Consider the following 18,805-nt stretch of genomic DNA (forward strand, 5'->3'; position numbering starts at 1 on the left):
GAGCTTTGACAAATCCATGCTGTCACAGAGTTAGTACAATCCCTGCATAGACTGATTCCCTCAACTTCACTCCTGCCTTTCCTCTGTAGTCAGTTTCTACTCTACATCCTGGCAAAGTAATCAAGGATAGAAAGCAAGACATATCACAAGCACAGGACATTGTTTATTTCAAGACTGTAAAAACAAAAGCCCTAACTGGTTTACCGTGTAGAATGCTCCAGGAATTGCCGTCAGGGTCATAGAGCATCAGTCTACGGTGTGGTACCCAGGCTGCGAGGTGTCAGTGTGGGCACAGGCTTAGAGGCTTTTAGGATGCACAACTTCTGGGCACATCAGAAAGCAAAGATTCCAAAGAAGGTCTCCATTTAGGGCATTCTCCAAAACATAAAATTGCAGGCTTACTCTCTTCCTTGGTCATTGCCGTTCAGATTTCCTGTCTTCAGGAATGGACCTTCCCTGGTTCTAGTTTCCAGGAGGGAGACTGGTAAACATGGAGATGGTGAGAGAGGAAAGAGGGAGGTAGGGTGGTTGCAGGACACTGGCATTGAGCTGCCGTCCGCACGGGGACCCCTGTAAAGCTACCAAGCACAGAAATAAAAGTGCTACTTCTCACTGTGCATTTTACCTCTTCCCCTAAAGAGTGAAAAAGAAAATGTTTTAATGCTTTACCGGATGAATATTGGAAAGGAGATTGTGAAGGATAAATTCTACTGTTATATTAATGGATTTAAAATGACAGTATTATTTAAAAACCAAGGTGTGGAGGACAGATAGTGTTCTAAAGAAAAACTCTTAAGAAATTACTCTTCTGGTAAAGATTACCAAGTTCTGCTGTGAGTTCTTAGGCCCATGTCTCCCTCTCAGGCCTAGGAGATTGCTTCATTGACCAGTGTCTTCCCAGGGCCTCAAAGTTAATGCTCAGTAAATTAATGGTTGAAGGAATGAAGGACCAGATGGAAAGTAGCTAAGTGAAAAGTGTTTTGAGTCTTCTCTCCAGAAGGTACTAGTCACTGAAATGTGACAAAGTTCTGAGAGCCAGCTGTCCTCATTGCAGGCACTGTCTGGATAATCGTGGAGAGTTAAAATGATAAGGATGAATGGATCCAAAATTCACTTGGTCCTTTAGATTAATACACATTATCAGCAAGAAAGGATGTATGGCAGTCTGGACTTATAATTATGTCAACAATGACATTGTCTTTTTGTTTCTGCGTTTTGGCTCTACTCTATTTTACTCAGATGTACAGAAGCAAACTGTCACGCCATCTTTTGGCTTGAGGATGGCATTCCTCCCTAAGTAGACCTCTTGATTTGAATGTCCTCCAAGTTCTGCATGTTGTTTTTGAGAACAGTTGGTACATACCTAATCTATTTGTGAATTGAGACAGAATTTTATCATTATTTTTAAGTCTAGTTTCCTTGGAGCTTAAGGGAAAGGTCTTATTTTCCAAAAGAAGAATATTACATTGATTTAAAAGAAAAGGAAAAAGGAAGGCAGGCTTGCACAGTTGCCTAAGTAAAATCTGTCTTAAAATTTGAGGCAGAATTTTTAAAAAGTGATGAACTGCTTGAGTGTTATTTTGCAGAACAGCTGCCTCAGAACACCCATGTCTGCTGCTTTGTCCACAATGTCAGAAAGCCATCATTAATCAAAAATATGTTCATCCCTGGAGACAATTTTTGGTTTATGATCCATAAATGAAGAAGATTTTTATGGGCAAATGAAGGATTTTGTGGAGAATATTTAAATTATAGAATTTTAGCTATTATAATGCAAAACACTTATGCTTCTACTAAATTTGTAGAGTTGGAATCCAGCGATGTAACTTTCACAGCAATGAGCTTAACGTGCTAATATGATGAAATTAGCAATGTGACTTTCAAATAGCATTTAATGAATTTATGTCATGTATCAATAACAATATGTAATTTTTGTCATGAAATGTTAAACACTGAAACTATGGATTGCTTCTAACCCTAGGACGTATAGATACGAACTGGAGAGTTTGGTTCAATTCCTTACTTGAAGACAAGGCATTTGGATCATTTGTCACAGTTCCTGAAAGAATATTTATGTGAGTGTGTGTTTGTCACGGGTGATCACCTCCCAGTATGGTCATGCACTGCCTGGGGCTCTCTCAGAGTCTGCAGAACGAAAGCAAGGCAGTATAAAGACTTAGGGGCACCATGGCAGATGAGGACAAACACAGGTTAAAGGGAGAAGAGAGGCTGTGTAGCCCCTGTCTTCATCTCAGCTGGAGTCCCCGCTAGAGTCTCACCTGGGGTCAGATGGACAGCACGCGGTGTGTTTTACAGATGGTTCACGCAGGCTTGTGCATTTATCTGTCGCACAGATGTTTCATCGCCTGTGTTTTAGCCAGCAAGGCAACAGGCTGCCTTTGCTAGGGGATCGCCTCCAGATGTTCAACTAAAGAGAGACCCTGCCACCCCACTGAGAGTAAGCAGACATCTCTCCCCATCTGTGGCCACTCAGCAGCAGCGCAAATTAGAAAAGGGTTAGTGGTACCATCTTCGTAATGGTTGTATTTGGAGTTCAAAAACACATAGAAAACAGCATAATCTGAAGACTTACAAATAGTATGAAGTGACTGTTCACTTTAAAAATCTGAAGGAAGTCAAACCAGGCAGACAGAGTTTCTCTGTGACTTTTGTTTGTAACATCCTTGCTGATGTTAATTGCTAATTTTTCCACTCTGGCAATTGTGAGTATTTAAATGAAAACAGCTTCGGCTGAATCCCTAAAATGAAACGAGAAATGTAAGTTAACCCCCTCTGCGCATTTATATCTCATGAAACTAGCTTCAGGAGGTCCCGTTTGTCTGATGATGTTTTGGAACTGTTCACAGAGAGCACCTTCATTCCTCAGATAGAGAAGTGTAAGCTATTGATCCCCTACACAGTACTTTGCATTGTAGCTGGAGGGGAAAGTGTGAAAGCTGTGCTACTCAGCATTAGCTTTGCAGATATCTGTGGTACTCCAGCTAGGTGCCATGCCGTGTGTCAGGGGCTTGGATATAAAACAATAAAAAACAGTCCACCCTGTGCTCTTGTGACATTTGGACTCCAGTAAGAAACTATAAAACTTAACAAAAATAACAATACAGTGCAGAACCATAATCTTGGCTACAAAGAAAACTGTATTAGTGAAATAGTGATGCATTTGAATCCTATAAGAAACCAGATCAGTCAGTTGGCTCTGAGGAAGTATAAGGGACAGAACCTGCCAAGGTCTCATGCAAGAGCCAGCCTGGCATATTCATGTTCATGAGATGGGCAGAAGCCAGGTTATAAGCCCCTGAAATAAATGAGGCGGTCCAGGTCACAGAGCATCTGCAGACGACTTTAAGAGATTTGGATGTTATTGTAAACCTGGTGAAAAGCTGTCTGACAATGTTATGTTGAGAACTGATGTTACCTAACAGAGTTGGAAATGACTATTGGAGCTGCAGTGTTGAAAAGATTTAAAACTAAAAGGAAGCCCAGACAGAAATCCACAGTTAAGCACTGAGCTGAACTCCTGGAGTCCAGTTGTAGAGAGGGAGGAGCGATGAGCAAAGGTGTCCAGACCATGCCAGGGAAACCCACAGAAAGAGCTGACCTGAGCAAGTGGAGGCTCACTGACTCCAGACTGACAGCTGGGCAACCTGTGTAAGACCGAACCAGGGCCCCTAAATGTGGGTATCAGTTAGGAGGCCTAGGCAATCTATGGGGCCACTGGCAGTGGAACCAGTGTTTATCCCTAGTGCATGAACTGGCTTTTTGGAACTTGTTCCCTATGGAGGGATACCTTGCTCATTGTAGATACAGGGGGAGGGCCTTGGCCCCACCCCAAATGATGTGACAGAATTTGACAATCCCCCATGAGAGGCCTCACCCTCCTTGAGGAGCAGATGAGGCAAGGATGGGGAGACAGTGAGGTGAATAGGATGAGAGAGAGTGCAAACTGGGATTGGTGTGTAAAGTAAGATTGTTTTGATTAAAAAAAGGAAGCCCAGAGTTGAGTGCCTTGTAGCTTAGGGAAAAATGATTATGCTCAGCCCTCCTGGTGTGACAGTGGAATGAAGCACTGTGTCAACACTCAGGCTTCACTTTGAGATTGCTACGTGCTTGCAAATGGATGGGACAGAAATACAAGGGCGACAAGGATAAAGTTTACACTCGTGGTTCACGGAGTGGGGTGCTGGTGCTTCCACAGCGTGCTCACTGTCATGTCTGAGTTTACCGTGTTTGTCATTGACAAGAGATTCTACTCTAGTAGGTAATATCATTGGCCAGTACTAGCGAGCACAGCCTCCTCATTTCCAAGGTGCTGTTCCTTGCATCTTGTTTGACTTTGCCATTCTCCTTTCCCTGGTACCTATCAATCCTATTTAAATGGCTGTGGACGGTGAGGGTGATGGTCAGGGCAGGCAGTAGAGAGATGAGCACTTGCTGTTCTCTCGGAGGACTCAACTTCAGTTCCCAGTACCCAGGTTTATTTACAGCATCTGTGCCATGCTTGGTCACCTCACAGACATCTGTAGTACCAGCTTCAAAAGATCCTGCCCAATGCCCTCCATGTTCACCCACACATATGGCATACTCATAATTACAGCTGGTATTTCTTACTCTTTGGAGGGCCACCACCCAGCTCCCAAATAGTCACAGAGACTTATTATTACTTATAGACGCTTGGACATAGCTTGACTTGTTTCGAGCCAACTTTTCTTAAATTACCCTGCCTACTCTTTGCCTCTGGGATTTTCTCTTTCTCTATTTTATGTAGCTTTCTGTACTTCTCACTCTGTGACTTTCTGTATAGCTGGGTGACTAGCCTTTGATGTCTTCTCTCCTTCTCCTTTCATCCTCCCTGATGTCTGCTCTTCCTACTTATTCTCTCAGCATGCCAAACCTAGTCAATTCAGGTCTTTATCAGAACTATCTGGCATTTTAGACCGTCAAAGTATCACAGATTCTCAGTGGTAAGCAAATGCAACATAAAAGAATGCAAAACATTTTGCATCATTAAACAAATGTTCCATAGCATAAACAAATGTAACACATCTTCAACTAATATTTCACAACATATGACAAGCACATACATCGTAAATAAAAATGAAAAAGTATTTCTTACCATGCCCACCTGAATTTGCCTCTGTGATGTTATTATTGAGCTTGACAAGGAAGATGAGAGTCAAATGGAGTGAATGAAAACCTAATTGGCATGATTTTAAAGTGAATGAAGAAATAAAAAGTGATGACAAAGAGAGGAAGTTCAAGTTCTGTTGTGAAGCGAGATGTACAGAGGTGAAAGGCAGGGTTTTTCTTTCAGATAGATTGCTACTGAAAACATATCAGTGAGAATTCCCCAGAAAAGAGGGGAAATTCATAATGATAAGATGGGAGACAGCAGGAGATATTAGGATCCAGAACACAAGCCTGACTGAGATGGGCACAAATATCCTATTAATTTTAACAGCAAGGACACTGCTGTCCCAGCCTATAAAGCATCTGGAGATGTTCTTTGGGTGCTTGTATTTTTTTTTGAGTAAAATAACAAGCAAAAGCACCAACAGGAAGAGAAGAGAAAGGTTTGAGAAGAGAAGCAGCCTGGCAAGTCAGTGACAATGCTGGAGTGAATTAGCTGGGGAGACAGGAATGCAATGGGGTGCAGAAGAAACAGCCACGCTCCATCAAGCACATGTACATTACGACATGTGCTGAAGAGAGAGAGCTTGGGAGACGAGGGCAGTGCAAGCTGAACTTGGGCCTGCAAGGTAGGGAGCAAGCAACTGAGTGATGTCAGTGGGAATGAGCCTCAGAGGCCGCGTGGCTTCCCTCAGAACTAGCTGAGAATGACCCACGAGAAGGGAGTTAGTTCAGCCGGTCCAGAAAGCTCCTCAGAATTGCCCTCCACTGAACAGGGACCTTTTCCATGGCGTCTCCTGTGCTGTGGACTGTCCATCCAGTCTCTTCCAAGTGGTTGTCAATTCGCTTGACCACTCACCCCATATGTGTTGTTTTCATCTGCTCTCCTCGTGACGCTATCACTGGTGACATTATCTGAACACCTGTACAAGCTTCTGCCTGGCCAGTGTCTTTGGCTCCCCTCGTCAGCCTTTTCTGACAGGCCAGCATCTCCCATTCACTCATCCAGGGAAACTCTGGGATCAAGAGATGTTCCATGGTTCATTGAGCTTCTGCTCAGAAAAAAAAATGTCAGTCGTCGTCTTGTAAATGTTCCCTTTGAGGGCCCTCAAGCTTTCCTCTCCTCTTCTCTCACCAGTCCTGGCTCCTTACAAAACTCCTCTGGTGTACTCTGGCTGTCGGGTCTGCAGTGAGGGATGGAGGACATCACAACAGACCTGCCCTGTGTCATGCTGTTTCCACGGAAAAATAAGGCTTTTCAGTTACTGTTCTCCCCTCACTTTCTGTGGTCCTGCATGGTCTTTCTCCTAACAGTGCAGGACACATGTTCCTACAGTTACATAGCCAGAATTCGGAATGATTGTAGTGTCTATTCTGCAAACTCTCTGCAGTGTGCAAACAATTATGTATTTAAGACAGGAACTGCTGATTAGTGCTCAGAACTAGGACAATTGTACAGAAAATAGTTTTCTAAAATGCACTAAAAGATGTTTTAAGAAGGATGGGAGGAATTTTATCCTCATGCTGACTACCCAATAATAATAGAAATTAAATTGTTAGCACAAAGGAAATGAATACTGAAATTTTCTTTCTTCATTTTGATATGGATTTTAATCGGTGTGTGTTTTCCTTGCTTGATTGTCCCCTCTGGGCAGGCTTAGAGATATTTGGGTCTTATTCTATTATGGCTCATAGCTGTGTGTGCTTATCCTGCACCAAAATATAGTATGAGCTGTGACACTTTTTACAAAATCTTCCCAGTGTGTGTGCCTTATTTTCAGTCTTCATCCAAAAGAGAAACACTTTCCCAGCAATGTCTTCAAACCATCTCACTTCACTTCTCTGGTACCCACATGTATATGCAGGGTGCTATAAAAACACACAGAGTTTATTCTCCAAAGTTCTTGCTATGTATAAAAAATATTTGACACATAAAAATGAGGTCAAAACTTTAACCGTCTTACTCGTTTATAATATACTACAGCCTGAGCTTGTAGGAAGGAAGGTATGCCCATTTTCCCAATCATCAACAGTCGCTTGAACATAATTGGCACTAAATAAATAATTGTTGAAAAAAAATGAAAGTTCCCATCATACTCCTTCCAGTTAAATTTAAGGGCAGTATCAGCATGTTTGAGGCGCTTGAGATGGATGGCCCATGTGTAAAGGACTTGTTTGCCCTTTGAAGTTTGAGTCATTTTTTATTTAAACATTAAAACATGTTTAGAGTTTTAAACCTGGTTATGTGTGAATATGAGTTAAACTAAAATTTTCTACAGAAAAACATATAGTTTTGGTTTCTGTGATCACATTATTTGTATGCTGCTAGCTAGGATGATTGCCAAACTGGTTATACATTTATCGACTTACCCAAATAACTAAGATACTTAAATAATTCTTTATTTGAACTCCAATTCCTTGTTTACTTTTTGTTTAATTCCATTTAGGTTCATTCATAAATTATGTTCTTCCAAAATGGTAAATATCATTGACTCTTTTAAACTTCAGAATTCTACAATAAATATTTCTGTGTTTTACCATTCTATTTCTGAAGTACTGTCATAATTTGATGATGTGGGTACTAGAAGATTAGTTATAAGCCCTACTACCATGTATGTTGGAGATTATATAGTAGTTAGTATTTGCAGAAGCATGAATTTGAAGAGTTTCTACACTAACTTCATCCTTTCTTGAGAAAGGTATTATTCTCAAGTTCATTTATAGTAAGTAGACTTGTGAACTATGTCCTAGTGAAAGTGTCATAGCTTTCATGGACATGGTTTATTTACCTTTTCCCCCTAACATTTCCAGTGTTTTCTAGCTCAAGTTGAATTATTAAAACTGAGACTATAACTTGAATCTATTACATCAAGAACTATTGACTTTTGAATCCTGAACACTCTCTTCTAGCTGCTTTCGAAATCTATTGAACAACTGAAGCAACCAGGCAGCCACCTTGAGGAAGCAGAGGAGGAACTTCAAGGGGACCAGGCCATGGAAGACAGAGCAACCGCTAGCGACAACAGCTCTGGGAGCAACAGCAGTGCTGGTGTGGATGACACATTGGGACAAGTTGGGGCTGTGAAGATCAAGGAGGAACCAGTGGACAGTGACGAAGACGCTCACATACAGGAAATGGAGTGTGGGGAGCAGGCTGCTTTTATGCAACAGGTAATAGGCAAAGATTTAGCTCCAGGATTTGTAATTAAAGTCATTATTTGAACATAAATGTATTGCAGATTTTGGTAAATGGTCATCATTTCCTATCAGCATATATCTCTGATTTTAGTATTTAAGAATTCTAAAGCAGGTAAAATGAATTTTTTTCTATATAAAGATCACGCTATACTGATCTCTGAATGGGTATGGTTATGTCAAGGTTTCATTCAACCTTCATTGGTAAGAAAATGCCTGTTACATAAAATTATGCTATATAATATCCAGGTAATTAATAGGCTTTAAATTCTTCTAAAAGCCTGATACAGTGGTTACTTCTTAAGACAATAAACTCATTGTTGTTTTATCTGCTGAGGTCTGTGAGGACAGAACATAGTCTCCAGCCTGATCAATGAAGCATTCTATTAGAAATGTTTTTAACATAGAGAATTCATTTTTCATACCACTGTACATACTGTACCATACCACAGTCTTGAACACTGTTGAAGGTAGTCTGCCCTGCCCCCTTTTCCTCCTCTCTTGTTTTGTTAAGTAAAAATGCTGTTGCCAAGCCAGTAGCTCTAGGTTATTGTGTAGATTACAACTGAAAATCTTAGCAATTGGGTGATTTTAAGTAGCGATGCAATCTGAAGCTCTGTTCTGAGCATTACTTTATGTCTGACGCAGCATTGCACATTTCTTAAACCTTGGATAATTTGCTGATACTGTGTAGTGAAAAAGATCAAAAGGACCTGATGCAAATGTTGGTGACACTGTGGTCCAAGCAGATGCTGCCGTGTATGCACAGCTGCAGAAAATGCAGTGTGATTACCACGTGGTATCAAATTAAAGCCTGTTTACCAGAGGCGACTCACGTTTATACCTGCTATCGTGAGAATCTCTTGCATATAGTTCATGATAGAAACCACATCATGTTGTCAACTAAAAAAATATGAATGTTGGGTTTAACAGAGGAATCTGCTGTGTGTAATGCACCTTCAGAAGGAGTCTGTCCTTTGATACTATAAAAATACAAACAGCTTTGAAGGCAACATAGATAATATTTATTTAAGTCAGTTCTTTGTCAGGTTCCTTCAGTTCTACAGAGAAGCAGTTCTGTGAAGGGACTGGAATGTAAAGTGGAAACAGGAAGTCCAAGTGACTCGCGTACTGGGGAATGTAGGGACAAGAACCCTAGGGTAGTGTTCTACTCTTCTGTTTGGAAAGGGTGTTCTATGAATTGATTTATTGTCTAGAAAAATGACACCAAGAGTAGGGAAACCCTACGGAAGTTATTGGCCATAACATTCCTTTATATTCCCCCTTTGATTTGTTTGCCTTCTTCTACGTGTTTACTTTTGTTAAGCTAGTAACAAGTATGCTGTTTTAAGACCCCTTTAATATGGATAATCCAAATTGACCTAGAATCTTCATGAGGCTTTTTTTCTATTAAAATATTTATATTTCTTGATCCATGGTATTTGAAGGTGTAGTATCCTGTTTCAAGGACACATATCACTTTTGCCAAATATAGACATTGTTCAACTGTATGTTATTAGCATGTGTTGTTTACATTTTGCTGTGACATTTAAAACCATTTCTTTTAAAATGTTCCTGCTAAAAGATACATTATCCTTTTTAAAAAAAAGTCTCCATTTGAATTAAATTAACATAACTAGAGTTAGAAAGTTAAAAGTTTTTCCACATAATGAAAGTCCTTCTGATAATTTGACAACTAGTTCTAATAAGTAACTCTCCCTATCACCAATATGTCTGGGTTAATATATTCCTTCATATTAATATATTCCTTCATATTAAAATGACTTTTGTCAGTTGTTTTGCATTAAAAATATGGCATGCCTAAGATAAAATTGTATATTTTTCCATCTCATAAATATTCATTTTCTTCAAATTCCTTTTTCAATCTCATAAAAAAAGGGATAGTGCATCTTTTAAAACACATTTTATTTGGGGAGGAACACGTGGCTGAGCAGACTTTTGTATAATATTACTTCAAAGATATGTGATCACAAACAAAAAAAACCCTATTTTTTATAATGTTATTTGAGAGAACTTCATCAGTACATTTGGTGGACATAATTGTTTGAATTTGATAGTCTTTGAATTTAGTAAAGAAACTACCTGGAACCAGTAAAATGAAAAGCTGGACATCACTAACTTTAGAATTAACTGATAAATGTCTCTTCTAAGATCTACTGTATTTATTATGAGTTACACCCTTGGAGGTGAAAACTTGTTTTGTGTTGTAAATATATTGTTTGTATGTTTCCCTTCTTGCCTTCTGTTATAAGTCTCTTCCTTTCTCAAATAAAGTTTTTTTTAAAAGATCCCTTTTCATACATTTGGCTTTGTGTAAAGTTGATCTATTTAATCGAATTTGAAACCTGTACATTAGATCGCATATACAAAAATTAATTCCATTTTTTTGTTGAAACAAAAGAAGATATTTTGAACAGCTGATTTTAATACCATTTAAAATAAATAAAACAATAACAATATTGAACTATTTATATCAGCCACTATCAGCTAGCAGACAAATGTAAAATTGGTTGCATGCTCCATTTTCTACTGTGGCCTTTTTTAAAGGATGTGTTATCCTCTTTGGTATTTAAATTAAAATGTCATCCTCTAAATATAAAAACTATAAATAGTCCCTAATGCTATTCAACTTAAAAATTATTTTAAAACTTTAACATGGGAAGTCAAGAACTCAGCATTGGCTACAGGAATCTGACACCAAGCCTAACAGCATGAATTTGATTCCCATTTCCCACGTGGTGGAAGGAGTGAACTAACTCCCTCAGACTGTCCTCTGACTACACATTGGCTGTGGCACATGCTCACCCAAACATGCACGCACACACACACACACTCAAATAAATGTAATTAAAAATTTAAAAAATGACCTAGACGTCCTCCCTTGACTATAACAAGTTCTCAATAATAAACATTAAAATGAATCTTTTTGCAAGTATCTTAATAATCATGTCTGTTACAAAGGGATTCTGAGGCACAGACAGAAGTGACAGTGAATAAAAGAGAAAAGAGAAATGAAATAAGTTCCCCATGTGTGCTGGCAGTTACTGTAACAGGTGAAGAGTAGCAAGGCAGATAAAGACAGCTTCCACGTGAGCTAAGGTTTAGTGAGTGGTGACATGAGTCAGTTCATGAGTGTCCACCCCATTCCTCTTCAGGTCTGTTGCCAGCAGAACTTCCTGTCAGAACTTAAGAATACACAAGTGTGGGTTTAATTTAAAATGTTAAAAGTGATCTTTTAATGGTATTTGGTTCATTTAGTCTCTAATACTATCATGCAAGTTAATGTTTCTGTAAGTGAGGACATTACTGCGGCATTACTACATGAGTTATTCTGCTAGCATTGGTAAGGGTGTGGCTGAAGAGGATTTCTACTTGTCATGGAAAGCAAAGCAGTTATCTTTAAAAACGCTTATATTCATCATACTTGTGTTGCCCGAAAAGTGTTAGAAGGGAATTCAAGCACAACATATTTTTAAATCTAGTACCTGATCCATTTAGATATTAATAGCATAGTGACTTTTAAATTTTGTGTCTTTTTTCAATAATCAGAGCATGTAGTTTTAAATAATTGTGTATGGATGAGAAGAGGTATACAACTAAGTACTAAATGAACACATGATTCAAGTCTGTAATTGTAACCATTCCAGTGAGAGCTCAGAGGAACAAGAGGACTTGGGGATTATTGTTCCCTTTGTTATTAACTTTTCCACACCCACTTTTAAAAGGAGAGCACAGGTGGGGTGAATCACAGAAAGGAGACAAATGTTAGGGAAACCGAGAATGTGCCTTTTGAATCAAGCTAACGCTGTGTTTAAATTTTAACATGATTCTATTCATATAGTTGTTTCCTAGCATAATAACTTCCTTTAGTCTTAGCGACTGTTTAGACAAGGAAATCTTTTTGTATCTATCTTATGAGATGGATTTTACTTTTAAGGATAGGAAACCAAAAATGCATGGAGTGTAGTTGCAAGCTCCTTAAATCTGTTGAGCTCTTATATCCCCCTGTACCTATCAGATTTAGTCGACACCACAACCATTTAAGGTGGGCATTGCGTGGAGCACTCCTGGAAGAAGCAGAGGCAGTCCACACTCAGTGTGAACCCAGGCATTCTGGCAGGGGAGTCCTTGTCCTCAGCCCTGACTCCTGTGCGGTGTGTGCAAAGACTCCTGTTATATATCCAAGATGCTGTCTCCTACTCGCCGTATTCAGCTGTTTCTGTAGATCTCATATCCCTCTGCCTAGATCTCCCCACTTCCATTAGCATTAGCTGACTCTGATCACTTCTTTAAATCATTACTCTAAATAACAAATGCTGAATTTTTTCCTGATTCACAGATGAGAGTTTTGTGCACAAGTTATGTTCATCCAAGTTTCATCATGAAAACATGCATGCATGCTCTTTCTGAGTAGAGGCAGTGCTGGGAGGGAATGAAACGTGGAATGCACATGGGGTAAACATTGGAGAGGAAGGAGCATCTCCCAGTCAGTTTCAACGGTCAACTTACCACAGCCCAGAGTTATCAGAAGGAATCTCAGCTGGACTTTGGGCGCGTTTGTGAGGCAATGTCTTACTTGTCAACCGATGCGGGAGAGCCTGGCTCACTGTCTGCAGTGGCTGTCTAGGAAAGTTAGCCGAACAGGGTGGGGGAGTAAGCCAGCAAGCAACATTTCTCTGTAGTTCCTGTTTAAACCTCTGTTTTGAGTTCTGCCTTGGCTTCCCTCCATCATCACTATAACGCGCAAGTCCCTGACCTCTCCAAGTTCTCTTTGGTGGTGGTGTTCACCACAGCAAAAGAAACCACGCCAGGGCTGAAAAAGGAGGGACTTCAGTCAAGTTGACCTGTCTTGTCTGTCTGTCTGTCTGTCCATGCTTCTTGCCATCTTTTTGTAGTTAAAGTGCAGTCCACTGCATAAGCAGATACCATCTCTTAGAATCTGCTGAAATGCTGAGGGTGCACTGATAATCACTTTGATCAAAAGTGGTCCAATAAAATGTGAGAGGCAGCTAGCATCATTCCCAGGATTCTAGACTTCCAAGAGGGTTGTCTAATTCAAAGGTACATAAATATAAACTCTGATCACACGCCCCAGTTCTGATCCCACTGCCTATATAGCATGCTCTGGAATCCACATATGTCATAAGTGCCCTTGTGAGGACAGTCCAATTCCCAATCAGTTTTGGAGATAGTAGGTCCCAGGCGACTTCCTGATGCATGGTCTGATTTGTCATGGCTTTAGTCACAAATCTTCTGATCCTCGGGTGGATAATTCCTAGAATATCATGTCTCATTTCTCGTGTATTTTTCTTCTGGTCTTCTGCAATATGATTCAGCTGCAGATTACTCTAGCTTCATTCACAGCTAGCATTCATTAGTGTTCGCTATTTTATCTATTTATCTCTACTAATTTAAGTAATTTCTATTTATCTCTGTAGTTGAACTATCTTGGCCTGTCAGTCCCCCCCCCATAATGACAGGGAAACTTATAATTAATTGTCAAAAGTTGGTCTTTAGCTTAAGCTTGCTCCCAACCAACGCTTATACTTTAAATTAGCCTGCTTTTATTAATCTATGTTCTGCAATGTGGCTTTTTACCTTTCTCCCATTCTGCATGTCTGCCTCTTCCTCAGTGTCTCGCTGCCTAGATTCATCCTGAGTTCCTTCCTCTCTCTCCCTGGAAGTTCCACCTATTCTCTCCTGCCTGCCTATTGTCCATTCAGCTCTTTATTAAACCAGACACATCTTCACACAGTGTGAATAAATATCCTACAACGTATCTCTGCTGGTTGAAATCATTTCTTAGCTTATCTGTGTGGCTCTACTTGACCACAACTTACCAGATTTGATTTGCCAGTGTGGACATTTTATGTCCATGAACTTAGACACTGTGTAGCCTTTTTCCTCCGGCTTCTTCTCTTTAACCCAGTATTTCAGGTACAAGAAGTAATGAGTTACTGATAAGCACTCCAAGGATGGAAATGTTGTGTGAAAGTAGAGAAGTCAGGAACAGAAGGCCACACAGTGCCCACACCAATGTGTCGGTAGCTCATTCCTTACTGAGTACTCCATTACAAAATTACATACTGTATAATTTATCAGTTGTCAGATGTGGGACACTGGATTGTTTCCACTACTAATGATGCTATGAACATTCACATAGGAGTTTTGCTTCTGCTAACATATGTTCTTATTGGTCTCCAGTAATTTCTGAGTCACTTAGCAACTTTACCTTTCTAAGGAGTAATAGCTTCCATTTCTTAAACCTAAGCTATATAGCTTTTCTGCAATAGTATCTGTGGTCCCTTAATTCACCCAATCTCTCCAACACATGCTGTTCCGGCTCTCCCCTGCTCACGTGAGTGTGTGTGTGTGTGTGTGTGTGTGTGTGTGTGTGTGTGTGTGTGTACACTTGCACTGTACCTCAGAGATCTCCACCTTCTTCTTTGAGACGGGGTCTCTTACTGAACCTGAATTTTACCAAGTGGCCTAAACAGACCCACTGGAGAGCCCAGAACCACTGCTGTCTCTGTGAGCACATGTGATTTCCGGGGGTCCAGTTCAGGTCCACTTGTTGGCAATGGAAGTTCTTTATGCTCTGAGCAGTCGTCCCAGCCCCATTTTTGTGTTTTATGGAAGCCGTGATAACAGCTGGGAAGTGCTGTCTTTAATTGAGTTCTACTTCACCCTGGGTTAATGATAAACAGCGTTTTTCATTTGCTTTTTTTCCATTCAAGGAACTTCCTTAGACAATGTCTATTCACTTATTTGCTATTTTCTTTATAAAACAATCTTGTTTTACATACCAATCCCAGTTCTCTCTCCCTCCCATCCTCTGACTCCCCCTATCTTCTCCCCCATACACCCCCATCCACTCCTCAGAGAGGGTGAAGCCTCCCATGGGGAATCATCAGAGTCAATCACGTCATTTGGGGCAGGACCAAGGCGCTCCCTCATGTATCTAGGCTGAGTAAAATATCCCTCCATAGAAAATATTCTCAAAAAGCTAGTTCATACACTAGGGATAAATACTGGTTCCATTGCCAGTGACCCCACAGACTGCTCAAGGCAGCCAACTGGCACCCACATTCAGAGGGCCTAGTTTGGTCTTATGCAGGTTCCCCAACTGTCAGTGAGCTCCCACTTGCTCTCCTCAGCTGTTCCTGTGGGTTTCTCCAACGTGGTTATGACCCCTTTGCTCATCACGCCTCCCACTCTACAACTGAATTCCAGGGTTTTTGCCCAGTGCTTAGCTGTGAATGTCTGCGTCTGTTTCATCAGTTACTGGATAAAGGTTCTAGGATGACAATTAAGGTAGTCATTAATCTGATTATATGGGAAGGGCAGTTAAGGTACTCTCTCCACTATTGCCTAGATTCTTCTTTGAGGTCATCCTTGTGAATTCCTGGGAATTTATCTGGTGCAGGGTTTTTCGTTAACCTCATAAAGTCTCCCTCTATCAAGGCATCTTTTTCCTTGCTCTTCCTCTCTGTCCTTCCCCCAATGAAACCTTCCAAATCCCTCAGGTAGCAGAACATATTTGTTATTTTAAAATTGTCCCTTGGTTACTGAGCTTTGGGCGTTAAAAAATGCATATGGTTCAAATTAAAAAATTACTCCATTCTGTGAATTTCTTCATAAATTCCTTGATAATGTACTTTGGTTATCAAACTCTTTTAATCTTATTGAAATTCAGTCTGCAGTTACTTCTTTTGTTGTTTATGCTTTAGATATCATTTAAGAAACCAACTCCTAACACAAAATCACAAAGATTTACTCTTATTTTCTCTTCTACACATTTTGCAGCATGCAGTTTTTGGCCTATGGGCTGTTCTGAGTTCTACATATAATTACTAAAATTATTTTCTTTTTATACATTCAAGAGTTTTGATATTTTAGACAGGCTACTGCTGTGTATCCCAGACTGCATTTAGAATCCTCCTACCACAGCCTCCCTAGTGCTGGAGTTACAGCCTGCCTTAGCAGCAGTGCTGGACCCAAGACTCATAAAACAACTCTTTGTAAGAGTGGGGCTCTCTCTTCCCATGCATTGCCTCTTTTCCCTGTTTCTGGTGGATTCAACTCTTGCTTTTCTGCCATCCTTGCTAATGACTCTCATCATTTTCTAACATTTGATGTAGTTGGCTTCTTTGTTTTGTTTTTTCAAAGAAGAATGCAACTGTTGCCATCTTGATATTTATATTTGATATTAACTGGGCAAAAGAAAATAGGTTTATCCTTTTTATAAGGAATACCTTATGAAGGTGCACTTTTCAAAATATATCCTTTAATTTTCTCCATTGGTATAAAGTCCTACTTTGGTTACTCACATTCATCTTTGTCTAATTTACACTTAAATTTTCATGTTGTGTTAACACTTAGGTCTTTTCTTTGATTTTCCTGATTCTGTTAATAGAAGTTTTAGAAAGATTTGAAAAAATTCACTGTTAAGTTGCTTGGCCACATACAACGTGTGGCTGATAAGAAACATAACATTTCCAAAGGACAAAGTATGGTCAGGCTTTAAAAGACATAGCAAAATATGTATTAGTGTTGAAATTGTACTCATTGATTACATATTGAAATAAAATGTTTAAATATATGGTATCATATAACATCACTAAAATTAATCTTATTTGTTTTCTCTTCTAAATATTCTAAGAGTCAAGATTATTTATGTTGTCTTTTTGAATGATTCATAAATTTTTATTTATCTGCATACATGAATTATATAATAAATATGCTTATGCAAATAATAAAACACACACTGAATATGTTTCTACACTAGGCCATTCTCACTTCATTTTCCTGTATCTGTTTAGAAAATGTGATTGTATACCTGAATGAACTGATGTCATAACAGCATCTCCCCTTCTGACTTGGACTGAAGCAGGATATATGAATGGTTAAAAGTTAAAGATCTTTCTCCTCTACCTTAAAGACAACCTAGTCTCTTAGTTCCATATTCATTATTATTTGTAAAGATTGATCACCTAATGTTCCTTTCCCATCTCAAAGATGAAAAATAAGACGAAATATGCTTCTCCTAAACTATCCCAGTGCTACCGGGGAAGAATCCACCATTTGGACACCAGAAAGGATTGTCCTTTATTTATCTTTGGTGGCCCTCTCTTGTATGTAGTTGCTGCTCTCTACTTTCAAACCACCACATCATTTCACCCCTGGCTCATCGCTCCTCGGCCGTTGCCCTAATTAATGCCAAAATAAATTCAGGCTTGGATCATGATAATAGTCTCCTTTGCATTTGATGTTCCAATTGAATTAACGTTGTAACATTATTTCATGTTCTCAACAGTAAATTCTTCTTTCATGTAAATGGCATCAGAGAGCCCTTCTTCTCCTAATATTCAACCTCACACTCTGGCTTGGTACATTTCCCCATATAAAATGTCATTAGGATGCAGGCTACATGGCCCATTTTCAGTAAGGAGAGGGGTAGGTTCAGCAGGGTTTCTTCAAGTTTTTATTCCTATCTTGGAAGCTTTGACTTCCTTTCCTAAATCCTGCTTTTCGTTTGTATGGTATCTCTGAGTTCTCCAACTCCTTTGAAGACCAACCCTCATGGAATGAGTTCCATAGTATTTTCTAAGTAATTCTTTTGTATACTTTTCTTCCTTGTTACTATATACTCTCATCATTTGATTCGAGGGAAGTGTGCTGAGTTACCTGTGGTTCCTAGGCCACTTGGTACCTGTGAACGGATCCATGAACTTAATTTGAGAAGTTGGTGGTGTCATTGTCCTTTTCCACATGATAATGGCTGCATTTTTCCATGTTGTGTTACTTGCTTGTGTTTATTTTCTGTGTGACACAGATACTTCCCACTAGATTGTTTCATGAGCTGTACCGCATTGATAATGTTTTCTTTAAGCCTGCTCTGTTATATTTTCATTACTAGTACATGATGGATTTTTTTATTTTATGAATTTCTTGGTTAATATGATTCATTAGTTACTTTATTTTATATTTTTATGTTTGAATATTTATCATAATATTTTGTACACATATTCATATAAAGCATTTTATCTAATAATAATCATGGCTTAATTAACTTTTTCATTTCTGTATAGGCTACTTATATTTTTTTAAAACTGAAATTTGGGAAAAATGACATTTGATATTTTTTCAGAGTATATGAAGTTCATGTTTATCTTAGTAAATTATTGCCAAACATAGAAGCTGATATGCTCATTTTACAGTGTATAAATCAATCCTTGATCGGTGGTTCTTTGCATTGTCCTTGAGATCCACATATGGAAAAGCTTCCTGGTTATAATCTCTAGGTTATAATCTCAAGTTGCTGAATATATTGTCAGTCAACACGAGTTCAAACCTCAGCCCACCGCCTCATGGTAACTGAATGTGAAGAAATTAATTTAGCCATCCCAAGTCCACGATACATTTGTTAAATGTGATCAGC

At 39.3% G+C, this 18,805-nt stretch overlaps 1 protein-coding gene across 25 annotated transcripts in view; it reads left to right on the forward strand.

The window, feature by feature from the left end:
* Hdac9 (histone deacetylase 9) overlaps positions 1 to 18,805 on the forward strand; it is an 888,277-nt gene that overhangs the window by 536,462 nt on the left and 333,010 nt on the right. For 19 of the 25 annotated variants that reach the window (XM_040743251.1, XM_040743249.1, XM_040743250.1 and 16 more), the window contains one exon: positions 8,059 to 8,319. In XM_040743251.1, the coding sequence (XP_040599185.1) occupies positions 8,059 to 8,319 (261 nt within the window). Of the gene's footprint in view, positions 1 to 8,058; positions 10,653 to 18,805 lie in introns of those variants that run through there. The other 6 variants (XM_040743268.1, XM_040743270.1, XM_040743267.1 and 3 more) reach the window with 1 other exon arrangement.

Source organism: Mesocricetus auratus, unplaced genomic scaffold (genome assembly GCF_017639785.1).
Source record: "Mesocricetus auratus isolate SY011 unplaced genomic scaffold, BCM_Maur_2.0 Super-Scaffold_15014, whole genome shotgun sequence".
Classification (NCBI taxonomy): domain Eukaryota; kingdom Metazoa; phylum Chordata; class Mammalia; order Rodentia; family Cricetidae; genus Mesocricetus; species Mesocricetus auratus.